This window comes from Symphalangus syndactylus, chromosome 8 (assembly GCF_028878055.3).
Source record: "Symphalangus syndactylus isolate Jambi chromosome 8, NHGRI_mSymSyn1-v2.1_pri, whole genome shotgun sequence".
NCBI classification, from domain to species: Eukaryota; Metazoa; Chordata; class Mammalia; order Primates; family Hylobatidae; genus Symphalangus; species Symphalangus syndactylus.
Genome location: NC_072430.2, coordinates 104,804,181 through 104,817,552, shown reverse-complemented (window position 1 = coordinate 104,817,552; position 13,372 = coordinate 104,804,181). Strand labels below are relative to the sequence as shown.

The following is a 13,372-nucleotide window of genomic DNA, read 5'->3' as shown; positions in this document are numbered from 1 at the left end:
CCTGCCAGGTTACACAGCTAATAAGACACAATGCCAAGGAAAACTGGTAGGTGACAGTTCCAGGTGTCTTTCCTACAGCTTTCAGGTAACATTTCCAGTCAGCCCCTGACACACTTCAAGTTTAATGCACCTATAGAGTTGAGACATGATGGGCTTGGAACTTAAGAAGCTGGGCTGACTGGTGACATATTACACAGCTCTGGCTGTGCACTCAGGATGGGATGTGTCTTAGGACTCTTCCTATTCTTGTGATCAAGGTTGGTGAGAAAAATTAAGAAGATGGGAGTTGTGTTTTTTGTTTGTTTGTTTGTTTGTTTGTTTGTTTGTTTGAGATGGAGTCTCCTTCTGTCACCCAGGCTGGAGTGCAGTGGTGCAATCTCGGCTCACTGCAACCTTGCCTCCAGGGTTCAAGCGATTCTTGTGCCTCAGCCTCCTGAGTAGCTGGGATTACAGGCTCCCGCCACCATGCCTGGAATTTTTGTATTTTTAGTAGAGAGGGGTTTTCGCCATTTTGGCCAGGCTGGTCTTGAATTCCTGGCCTCGAGTGATCCACTCACCTTAGCCTCCCAAAGTGCTGGTATTATAGGCATAAGTCACTGTGCCCAGCCCAGAAGATGGGAGTTTTAAACATGCACTAGAGGCCAATGTCCTGGAAATTCACTTAAAGACAGACAATGCCAGATGATTTCTCTGCTCTGAGATGTGGCACAGACTGCTCATACCCACCCAATAGCATGTCTGTAAATCAGAGATCTTGTGAGGCAGGCATTAGTACAGCTTTCACAGCAGCAATGACAGCAGAGTGTGGTGGGGAAAGCATGGGTTATTTAAGACTTATGATGAACCTCTTTTTTCCTCTATAAAGGACATTATTGAGACAACTGGTGAAACTTGAATAAGGTGTGTAGATTAATAGCATATGTGTTAATATTCTGATTTTGATAACTATGTTTATGTTAGACAACATCCTGTTTTTAGGAAACAAACGCTGACTATTTAGGAGTAAAGAGACAAACATCATGTTTACAATTTACTCTCAAATGTCTCAGAAGTGTGTGTGTGTGTGTGTGTGTGTGCGTGTGTGTGTATAATTGGGGAATCTGAAAAATATTTGGGAGTTTCTTTAATGTTTCTGTAACTTTTATGTAAGTTTTAAAATATTTCAAAGCCAAAAGTTAAGGAATTGTACTGGAAAGCTATAATTAACTATTTTCTAAGAGGCAAATTTAATTTTAATTACATACATACATACAGGAAAGAAGTCTGGAAGAAAGAGAAAGGAGAAAGGGAAGGGAAGAGGAAGGGAAGAAAAAGCAGAGAAGGAAGAAAGGAAGAGAGGGAGAATCAGAGAGAGAAAGGATGAAGAAGAAATGTGGGCTTTGGAAATCTTAATAAAGCCTATCAATTCAATGGCCAGCTCTGTTATTTAGTAGTTGTTGTGTGACCTTGGTCACACTCCATAATTACTCTGAGCCTCCATTTTCCAGCCTATAAGATTGAGATAATAATACCCTCTTGCAGGGTGGTTGTGAACAGGAAAGGAAATGACATCTCTAACAACCGGAGCCTTGATGAGGGAAGGGGGGTCAGGACACAGGGGCAGGGTCTTGCCTCCCCTTTTGCCTCCCCATTGGCTCTTGGCCTACCCCAGAGACAGAGGGAAACACGTTTGTGAATGAGGTGCCTGTTCTGCCTGTTCTTGAGGAGCAACAATCCCCTAGGCTGCCAGATGATTTCCAAAAGACAAAGGAAGCCTTAAACTGACATGCTTAGAAGGCTTCCAGGGTCGCTTACTCTTCCTTTAGTTTTTTACCTTCAAGAATTTGATCAACCACTTTAAATGCTTCATCAACATTTCCATATTCCAGTTTCCTTTCTGGCTCGAAGAAGGAGTTGTGTTGTATACTTTCCTAGAGAGAGAACAGAAGAGTGAGGCAGCTTGGGCAAGAGACCCTGCCCTAGGGGGGCAGGCACAGCCCACTGCACATCTTCTGAGCAGGGGCTGTTTCCACCTTGACCTTGTAGTTACGTGCACTTTCACCATGACCCTGGTGAGCCAAGCTAAGAATCCAACTGCAGAGAGACTCCCCGGTGAGGAAATGTAAATGTGCCTACTGAGTCCGAAGAAATAATATGCACAGAAAAAAACTGGCATCTAAGTGATCCCAGAATGAAACTAGTATTTTCCAGGCAGATTATTGTCTTCATACCACAATCCATTTCATGTAGCCAAGGCCATATAGCACAGGGCTTCAGAGCCTGGGCTCTAGACCCAGTCAGCATTGTGCACATTTTTCCCACTTACCAGCTTTGACTGTGGGCCTATCACTTCACCTCTCTTATCATCGTCTGTAAAATGGAAGTAACAGGTGTGCATATAGCTCCAATAGGATCGTGGTTGGTGAAGATAAAATGAAATAAGACGTGAAGAGCTTACACTGCATATAGTAAACACTCAATAATTGCTAGTTGAAGAGACTCTAGTGATTGGGATCATGGCGGCTCTGGCTGCCAGCCCCACGGTCCTTCTTTGTGGGGATGAGCATTTCATTTGCACAGGGCAGTAGAGCACCTGGGACCTCCAGCTCTGGAAGTAAGATTTCAGACAAGCCCTGTCTGGGTGCTGGGTGTACAAATCCATTTATACACTGGCTCCTATCGGCTCTCCCTGGATGCCCAGTAATGGGGTACAGTGGTGCACCTAACCAGAGATGTAGTTACAATAACATAGGCTGGTTTTTAGCTATCCCTGAGAATTTATCTTGCAGTAATCCATGTGTCCACTGGCAAATGTGGTGAGCCAGCTCCTGCTGGCATTATCTACTGTGGGTTATTGTCCATCCATGAAATTCCATTCTGTTGGTAGATGGGGATTCTCTTACCTCTGTTTCCTTCTGGCCACCAGTAGGTGTCTAGACAACACCCCTTAGAGGGATGTGCTATTTTGATTCTGTCATTTCCCCCATTCAAAAATTGGGTTGGTTTGTTTATAGCACCGGTGGGGCCCAGGTTCTTTGACAGAGTGTTTGTTGATTGTTTTTGTTACTGACTAGCTATGTAAACTTGGGTAACCCTGTCTTTTAGTTTCCCCATCAGAATGGGGATGAAAATAGTTTTTACCTCATAGGGTTGTTGTGAGCATTTAGTAAGTTAATGTGTGAAACTAACCTAGAACCATGTCAACCACATAGTGAGCTCTGTATAGGTCCTAGCTATGGTCATGTTGTTGTTGATGATGATTATTCAGGACAGATTCCGGTAGGGAACACATTTTTTTTCCATTATGGTCATCAGCCGTACCCCTTGATTCAAGAGTTTTGATTGTTTCCCCATTCAATCTACTAAAAACTCAGAAAGCATGTTCCAGATTAAACCTTTGTGATAGTGACAGAGATATATTTGTTTTTGTTCTATTTTGATTGATAACACACTTCCTATTGGAATCCGTTCATGTGTTTTTCTTATTAATCTAAGATTAAAGAGATTCCAGGTTGAAAAAAAAGCTAGATTTTATAAATCCTATTTTTAAAAGTTTAATCTTTTTCAACTTCACTGGCTGCTTGCTCTTTGAGTAACTTTGAGCCAATTTTCCAAATTTTTCTTAGTCAGGAAAGTGATAAAAGAACTGTAATGTATAGGGAGAGGGGCATATTTCCCTGCTCTAAATTTTGATTAAATTCGCTCTGATCCAGTTGATGATCTTTAGACTTTGAGAGCTTAATCTCTGAACACAATGTGAGGCAACTCTTTCCACAAAGCCAGAGCTTGTATCTGATGCTGGGATTTTCTGGCAGACAATCACAAGTCTGCTGGTTGAAGTGGTGAGGGTGGGGGGAGTGGCATCTATTATATTTGCTTATTGGGGCTTTTATTTGGCTGGAAGGTAGGGGGAGCGGAGAGCAGATATTTAGCCCCTGATATTGGGCAAAGATTTATAAACAAAATATTGATGAAGTATTATGTAAATAATTTCTAATAAGTAATTCTAACTCTCCAGCAAAACTTCAGGGGACAGAATATATGAAGCAAGAGCAGTATGCAACATTAAATGAAAAGGGCCTGAGAAAGGAACAGAGTGTTTGAATTTGAAACTGGCCAGGAAAATTTGGGAGGCCTAATCACACTTCAACTCCAACTAGACTTCTACATTTTTGTCTTTTTGACATGATTTTATTTTTATCTTAAAATGTAAGAAAAATTCCCAGAGACAAACTCCATGTTCCTAAGCATCAAGCAGCATGGCAGGAAGCACCCCCAACACCCAGTTCTCCTGGAGACACTGATCGTGCCCAGGTCATTTCCTCAATTCTGCCTCAGGCCATGCTGGTCACCCAGAGAACAATGTGTTCATTATGCTGTGAAGCTAATATTGTGTCCCAGAGCACATGCAGCCTGTATGGACTGAGTCTTATCTATTTACACTGCCTCCCCAGTGTTCATTCTTTCGTCATTCAGGAAATTATAAGAACCAATGGAATGCACGCAGGAGAACACCCTATCATTTCATGCAGACGAGTCTTATAGCCTTTATAAAATTTCAACTTCTTTCTAAAAATCAGGATAGAAAATGCAATTCTCCAGTTTAAGTTGCCAAAATACCTGTAGGCATCATATGACTTCTCTCTTGAAAAATCTAAAAATTGTGTCTCTGACACTCACTTAATGGAACATCCTGTTGGTCCTCACCATGTGCCTGGGTGAAGGTGGGTAAAAAGTCATAGAGTGGATCCACTTTCCTGGACATCACTGGTTCCCATCCAGCATCCCCTCCCCTTCCCCTTTCCAAACAGGGCTCAGATTTGTTTCAGTTTCCTACACTCCACTACATAGCCCACTTACTTCAGAGAAATCTGACCCCAGCTCCTACCCCTAGAAGTAACCAACAGCTCCTCCATTCCTCTGCGAGTCATTAATTTGGAGATGGATATGTGACCTAAGTGGCTTAATTAGGCTGGATCTCAGGATTTGTGCTTAGAATGCTGGGGCAATAGGGTTCCTCTTACTCCTTGAACATGAACAAGGAAGTCCAGGTTGTCCTGGCGGCCATCTGTGTGACCACAGGAATCGAGCCTGTATCGTGGGCAGCAGAGAAGAGCGGCAGAAAGAAGCCGTGTCCTTGGGGAAATTGTTAATACTGAGACCGGTTAGAGGTTAATAAAGTCCCTGTGTTTTAGAGGCCACTTTGAGCCACATTTTCCTGTTACAGTAGCCAAAAGCATTTTAACCGATATTTGTTCTGGTTCCCAACTGGCACCACCATGGAACTCATTACCTCAATTGTTAGTATCAGCGGCTCCAAGTCTTGATAGACAATCTTCACTCGCTTAGCAGCTCGCTTTGCCTGAACCTCAGAATCGGCAAGCACGGCACAGACAAGCTGACCCACACAGAACACCTACGACACAGAAAGACCCTTGTTGTCAAGGAGGGCAGGTATCAGGTCCTCTCTTTTATTCATTTTCTTCCTCCCTCCTAGTACTAGATTACAGTAGGGCTAGGGCTAGATACACACAGATGTGACCCCTCCACATCTGTCCATGAGCATAACCACAGCTGGCCTCCTAACCCTAGGCACTGGGGGAAGTTTAGATCCTTGTGCTGTATCAAAGGAGCAGAAGTGATGCTGTCTTGAGGACAGCAGGCTCGGGCTCCAGGCCAAGCCTATGAGGCTGTGTGAGGGCCAGCCTGTCCCATGGCTTGATGTGTGGCTGTCACACGACAATCAGAGCTGTTCTGAGAGAGGCAGCCTCTGCCTTCATGGACAGGGAGGACCAGGACGTCACAGCTCATCTCAACCAGAGAGAAAAAGGGGGTGACCTGGGAAGGGGAGTCCCCTGTGATAACAAAACCCTGATGGTGAGCACATCTCTCCTCACAAACTGTCTTTTCATGAAAAGATGTCCTAGCCAAGACGTGACCAAGCAGACAGCATCCCCTTCCTGGGGGGGTTGGCAGCTAGGATTATTCACATGCAGGTGGGGTAGCTGGACTCAGGAGTTCACACACGGACCAGAGCAGAAATTTAGATGGGGAAAAGAAACCTTAAGACTTGAGAAAGGTAAAAACAGTCTGGACTGGAAGAAGTCACCATGATTGCTGAGTTCGCTCTCCTACCTTATGCTGTGATTCACAATTTCAATGTAATCACTCATTTTAAAAATCGACTTTGAACTATTATGTCTTTTCCACAATGAACATAAAGTAGTTTTATCATCAGACAAAAAAGGCATTAAAAACATAAAATCTAGCATGAACACAAAAAAAGTTTGTTCGTTGGAGGGGGGCAGTGAAGGAGAGAAAAATGAAACAAGAATGGTAACATGTTGATAACTGTTGAAGCTGGATGATGGATCTATGGGGTTCATTGTATAATACTTTCCCATTTTTGTATATGCTTACAATTTCTACAATGAAAAGATTTTTAAAAGCCATTAAGTGCCATAAATGAATGTTTTAAAAAGCATTAAACCAACAAAGGCAATCATTCACAATGGCACTCCGAAGACTCCTGATTTTGCTCCTGTGACCTGGCACATAGATGTGGCCCCTGAGATGCATATGATCTTCATAAGCATACCTCAAAGAGCAGGTACTATCACGCAGCCAAGATCAGTTTCACTTGTTTAGTAAACATTTATGCAAAGAGCTTAAATTCTCACCGTCTCTGCCAGTGCTACACAGCCCTGCTCCGGGGTAGTTTCAACCTTGAGTTCAAACTCAGTCATCAAGCTTTTATTTCTACAGACAATATCTTCAAGGGAGTATCTTCCAGGGAGAGCCAGAGGAAGGGACTGTTTCAAATTATGAAGCCCTTTTGGGTAAACACTGAACTGAGCAGTCGGAATTATACAGAAAACCTGCTGACTGCTGTTCTTGCCGTAGCCAAAGTTTTAATCATTTGTAATTTTCACAAGGCAACAATGTTATCACTATACCTCTACTCATTGACCCTGCAGTGTGTGAAGCAGTGTGTGGAATACACAGATGAATCAGACATGGGTCCTCACTCAAGGAATTTATGCTAGGTGGAGGAAATATATAAGACATCAAAATAAACAAGCTTAACACAAGGTAGAAAGTACATTAAAGGTCACTTCATTTTCTCCTCTAGACTTTAAGCTCCATGAGAGTAGAGATCACACATATCTTTTTCAGCTATGGTGACCAGACATCATAGATGCTCACTTTTAAAAAGCCAATTTAGGCCAGGCGTGGTGGCTCATGCCTGTAATCCCAGCACTTTGGGAGGCCGAGGCGGGCAGATCACCTGAGGTAAGGAGTTCAAGACCAGCCTGGCCAACATGGCAAAAACACTCTCTACTAAAAACACAAAAATTAGCTGGGCATGGTGGTTTGTGCCTGTAAGCCCAGCTACTCAGGAAGCTGAGGCAGGAGAATCGCTTGAACCTGGGAGGTGGATGTTGCAGTGAGCCAAGATCATGCCACTGCACTCCAGACTGGGTGACAAAGAGAAACTCCATTTCAAAAAATAATAATAAAATAAAAAATAAAAAGCCCATTTGACACATGGAAATATCAATGAGTCAGGATAAATTGAGAGAGAGAGAGAGAGAGAGACAACAAACAGTACTTCTGGATTGAAGAATGAGAAAAAAGCTTTCATGGTGTAGACACCACTTGAACTTGTAGTTGAGCTTTGACCACACTGAGACTGGGACAATAATAAGGGCTTCTCAGGGAAGGGATTTCCATATAAAAGTTATCATTAATCCATCTTCATTTATCCATTTATACCATTAGCAGCATGCCATCTCATTGTTAGAAAATGTAAAACACCAAATAATCTTTTATATAACTAGTTAATGTCTTTACTTATACAGAAAATGAATATATTTGAATTCATTTAATATTAGAATATACTTTTATAATAAGCATTCTAAGAATACTGGAGTCTTTCATGGTGTGCCAAATTAGATGGTATCTTTAAGAAAATATGAAGCACCATTAACTGGGAAAGTTATTTTTCAAATAGAAAGCAAAAATGCAGTACCTTATCTGTCGCCAGAAATTTCTCAGCTTCGGTAAAAAAGCAGAAGGAGTTGACGTCACTAAGATGTTCTGCTGTCATGATGTCCACCACACCGGGCATGCTGAGAGCTTCTGACAGATCAATAGACCTAGGTGATATACACAGCAGAGCTCCTGAGAGCGGCCATAGAAGCTGAGAACATGGTTAATTGGAGAATAAGATATGAGAGAGGTAAGAACTGTCCAACAGTCTCTGCCAGACAACTGGGAAAAAATTATTGGGACAATGAAATTGTAGTAAATCCTACATTTCGATCCCATTTCACCTCTGGTCTGCATTGCATATCACCAACAAATAGCCTATTTCTTCACACCATTACTTTTTACTAATGTGACTTAGATGAAAAGACAATAATTTATGCCCATTGAGTAAGAATTTTATCACTTACACAATCTTAGCATGAGCTCTTGAACTAGTCACAAAAGTCAAGAAAAGTTCCTGGTCCACCGGAGGCATGTCATCACAGTAGATGGCCTCCCCAGTGGCATGTTTCACACCAGACAGATGCATGATAGGGTGGCCAATTGGGTCTTGAGGATGCTGCTTTGGGCCTATATTCTGTTTAATAAATAATCAAAATATACTTTTACATTTCTGTAGAGAAAGTAGGAATTATTATTATGCACATTTCCCATAAGAAGGTAGCTATATAATTTAGACTCAAACCAGAATGCTTTTGCATATGAAAAAGCACTATTGGGCTGGGCACAGTGGCTCGTGCCTATAATCCCAGCACTTTGGGAGGCTAAGGTGGGCAGATCACTTGAGGTCAGGAGTTCGAGACCAGCCTGGCCAACATGGTAAAACCCCGTCTCTACTAAAAAAACAAACAAACAAACAAAAATAGCCAGGTATGGTGGTGCATGCCTGTAATCCCAGCTACTCGGGAGGCTGAGGCTACAGAATCACTGGAACCTGGGAGGCAGAGGTTGCAGTGAGCCAAGATCACAGCACTGCACCCTGGCCTGGGAGACAGAGCGAGACTCCATCAGAAAAAAAAAAAGTCACTATTAATAACACCAAGACAATAAACCTACTACAGTAATTCAATAAGCCAACTGGTATGTCAATCCATGATGTTGTTCTTATTTTTCACTTTTTTTGAATGTAGACCCCAAACATCTCAAATGGAAATTCCATTTGTTTAAGTAAACAAATTTAAATCTTTCTCTTAATACAAAATTATGTCCTCTTGCTAATGCTTATGTATCTCTTTAAATTTTATTATCAAAATGACTTTACTGTTTCTATATAAGCATGACACATATAATATTTTACAGAAGAGTATGATGATATCGTGACTATGTTTGTAGAAAATACTGAGGGTATTACTTCAACCAGAATAGCCTTCTTTTTTTCTGTTTTGAGTGAGGAAATATAAGAAATAATTGGCAAAACTCTTAACTTAGACAATCCTGATAGAGAATGAAGCCAAAGGGACCTGCAATTGGAGTAATGATCCACTAATGTTGCTCTTTCTTAGAGCCCCATGGAGCAGAATGTCTTGCCGGTGGCTCTGTAAATATCTTAAATGTGTTTCATTAACCAAAGCAGACATTAATCAGCACAATGTCTGCCCTGGTGTTTCAAATATGGGAATTTATGGCTTTCCCAGTTGGGTGTGTATTGTGAAAAGAATTAAAGGTATGAAGAAAGAAGGAGAGCGAGTGAAGAGACAGACATAAGGCCAGGGTGAAGGTTGTGGCTGAGGAGTGGCCTGCTAAGCCCTGGCGGGTACCCCCATCTGTAATTCACTGTGTCAACATTGCACTCCATACTGGGACTGAGGCCAGACTCCCTGAGGCTTTCTTTGGAAGATTTGGGGGTGAGGGGCATGCAGTCATGTTGGCAAGGTTGAGGTCAGAGAAAAGCTATGGACTCCTCCCCTTCCCATCCTGCAGTTCACAGGATCACCCTGAGCCCTGGATCTTCCTTTGAGATGAGACTTACAATGCCAGGCTACACATCATATGGCAGGAGGGAAGAGAGAACAAGTCGCCAACACATACTGGTTAAAAGTCTTTACTGGGAGAAAAAAGAAGAAACAGGCCTATTTCCAACATAGTGTCCTTTAAGGCATCAGAGCGGGGAGAAAAGCTAAATTCTTTTGTATTTGATTACCAGAATGTGCAGTTTGAGAAAGCCTATTCAGCACATATGAACAATAAGTTAGACACTTGAATCCATCTAAAACGGTATTTCATTTCACTCTTCACTGCAGGGTTTCCTGTTTCAAACTCTGCCCTGGTCCAATGGAAGTTCTCCAAGGCTCTTGCTCTATGGACCAACTGAAGAGAAGCTGTCTGGATCCCCCTGATTAACACATTTCCTTTTCATGCAGATGTTTTGCTTTCCTTTCTGAACATTTGGGTTTAATTCATCTAATCCCACAAATGGAGGAGACCTCTGGTTATAATGAGAGCTTTACTTAAGACAGCTGTGAAATGTACAGTTCTCCAGTGCCCTCTGCTGCTCCAGGAACTCGAGAAGAGTGCTCCCCACTCACTACCCAACTACTTAAGGCCCTCAAAAAAACAAAAAACCTCTGGCTGGAGATAGAGATCAGAGATTCTCCAGGCAGGTGGCAGGGCTGGAATACCAGGAGAGAATGGCAGAGTGGCATGTGTTATTTCAGAACATGTTCAACATTGATTGAAAAGAAAAAAACCATATTGCTTTCATAATATAAATGACAAGAAGTAAAATGTCAACCAAATTGTGGCTGACAACTGTGCACAGAAAGTAGTGTAATTTCTACAATTAACTTGGTATAAGACGTGTGTAGGATGCACTTATTCCTATTTTATATAAAATTTATTGTTTTGCTGCAAAATAAACACGGTTGATAAGCATTTATTGTTCTAATTTCATATTTCTTTTACTTAAATGTAAACTTCAATTTTGTAGTTACTATAATACAGTGCACAAAAAACGGAGTATTGACTAAGTTTTTGTTTTTTCATTTTCGGTTATTGTTGAGTCATGCTGACTTTATAAGCTAGAAAGCAGGAGATTATTGAGAAAAATAATTTAGACCTTGGCCCAGGGCTCCATTAAATAAAGGTAGATATTAGGCCACAAATGTAGGGGACTAGAGAAAAGTTTACTTATTGGGGTTCAGGCATGAGCACAGATTGGAGGCAGTCCCAACACTCCAGCTCTATTGAGGTAGCTCACACTGCCCTGTCCTGATGGCAAAGGACTCCCCTCAGTTCTCCTCTTCCCCCTCTGCTTCGAGGAGCTGAGATAGTGATCAAAAGGAAAAACCAACAATGAGGTTCTACCAGGTTGGTTTTTCATATGTTGCAGATGGTAGGAATTGACTTCCTCTGCAAAATATCCCCCAAAGTGCTGAGCTGTGATGCTGCTTGGGCTCTCAACCTGAACCACATTTGAGTGAAAAAAAATCACCCACATCTTCTTTTTAAAACCCTAAGAAGATTTTTCATCCTGAAAAGCAAAATTCCAGGTAATTCATAAGCTCAGACATTAAGGAAAGACATTCATATGTATCTGTAATGGGTCTGGGAGTTAACTGACATAACATATTTCACTGTAACCAACAAAACACTTCACCACATTAAAAAAAAGTCTTTTGAAACCATGTTGTGTGAGGCCTGCCAAAAAACTGAGGAAAAATTCCAAAAAATGTCTTTGTCCTACAGTCAAAGATATCATACTTTTTTTTTTTTTGGCAAAAAAAAAATTTTTTTTTTGTGATGAATCTACTGGTGAAAGATGCTGTCTTCAATTACCTGCTTCCGCTTAGTATTTGGCTAAAGATACTATGGAAGGAAGAATGTTGTTTCCTCAAACTGGTGATCTTTTGAAGCTGTGTCAAAATGCTTTCAAAGCAAATGAAGTGATTTAGGGGAAAAATGCTCTTTGTGAGTGCTGACATTGCTCTAGCAATGCGGATGTTTGTATGTGTGTGTGAAAAACCACGGGCAAAACAAAAACAAAACTCATCTATATGGCAGACACAATGCATCTAAAACTTTGTTTTGCAATCAATGATAAACTCTCATTCAAGATCATGCACTATGTGAAGATTTTCCTTTTTCTTTGGATGATTTCAATATCCATTAATTTGTTGTTGTTTCTTTCTGAAGTTTATTCCATTGTCTAAGAAATATTAGGGTATTTATAAGCCAAAGGGTTCAACTATCATATTTGAAAAGAACACCGGGGAGATGGCCGCTGTTTTTAACTTTCAAAATGATCATTTTCAATGGAGTTTGGTGCATTTTAATTTTTAAACATATTGAACCTAAAACCTCAAGGAATACACACCAACATCAATGTTCATTATGACATACTATAAGCTTTTACAACTAAATCCAACAAGAGATTCAGTGAACAAATGCTTTAAAAAGCCTTTTCATGTTCTTGACTTATTAAAACTCTCAAGGTCAAGTTTCCTGATAATAATTTCAAGGGAAAACACACCAAATTGTATCCACTTTACCAACAGGGTGACTTCAGGCAATATTTTTATGATGTGGCAGAAAATTCCATTTGAGAGTTAGGAATCCTGTTTTCTAATAGTCGGCCTTCATTAGGAGAGCTTACGAAAAGCTCTTAGTACTTACGTTTGATTCAACTCTAAAATGTAACTCACAGAAAAATCACTAGGAGAATAGGGACTGAGGGAGTAAAATATCTTAACATTCAAGCTAAACAAATCAGCAGTTCTTTTTAAAAGCATTATTGAATTTTCATCAACCTCCAGGGGCTGTGTGTTTTCCTCTGAAAATGAAAGCAAAGCAGCCCATGGCCCTGCCTCAGAGCGTGGCTTTATTGGACTCTGATGCCTGCAGTGCCCAGGGCAGAAAACACGTGACAAGGTGGCCAGCTCATGCGTGTCTGTGGTACAAGGCCACAGTGCTAAGCACGTGACCTTTAAGACCCAAATCAACATCCTTCTTTACTATTACCACTGCTAGATTTGTCTTTAATCAAAATTCTTCATTGATTTTGGAATTTTAATTACCCCTAAAGGAGGTTGTGAGTTTACCAGAAGTGGAGCTTGGACTTACAGAGCTTGAGTTTCACGGAGAAACAGTGAGAATGTCCAGGTCAAAGCACTATAGCCCAGACTGTGAATTTTTAAAAACAAAAATACTACTCACCTGATACTTTAATGTACTGCAGTGATGTTTGGAATGAAGATCTTCTAAAGCACTTTCATACTTGTCTGCAAGGCTAGGATAGTGAACTGGGTCCTGAAAAATAGAACCATTGCAGATATTTTAAATGGTTTGAATGCGCCAGAATGATTTTGGAAGGGAGGCTAGCATGAGTCTTAGCAAGCATCTCTAC

General features: G+C 41.1%; 1 protein-coding gene across 2 annotated transcripts in view; it reads right to left on the bottom strand.

Annotated features, from left to right (window-relative positions):
- LOC129488250 (aldehyde oxidase) overlaps window positions 1–13,372 on the bottom strand; it is an 84,311-nt gene that overhangs the window by 41,085 nt on the left and 29,854 nt on the right. For both annotated transcript variants that reach the window (XM_055290143.2, XM_063644886.1), the window contains exons 16-20: window positions 13,183–13,275; window positions 8,439–8,608; window positions 8,012–8,138; window positions 5,273–5,395; window positions 1,814–1,910 (exon numbers count right to left, since the gene is read on the bottom strand). In XM_055290143.2, the coding sequence (XP_055146118.1) occupies window positions 1,814–1,910; window positions 5,273–5,395; window positions 8,012–8,138; window positions 8,439–8,608; window positions 13,183–13,275 (610 nt within the window). The remainder of the gene's footprint in view (window positions 1–1,813; window positions 1,911–5,272; window positions 5,396–8,011; window positions 8,139–8,438; window positions 8,609–13,182; window positions 13,276–13,372) is intronic.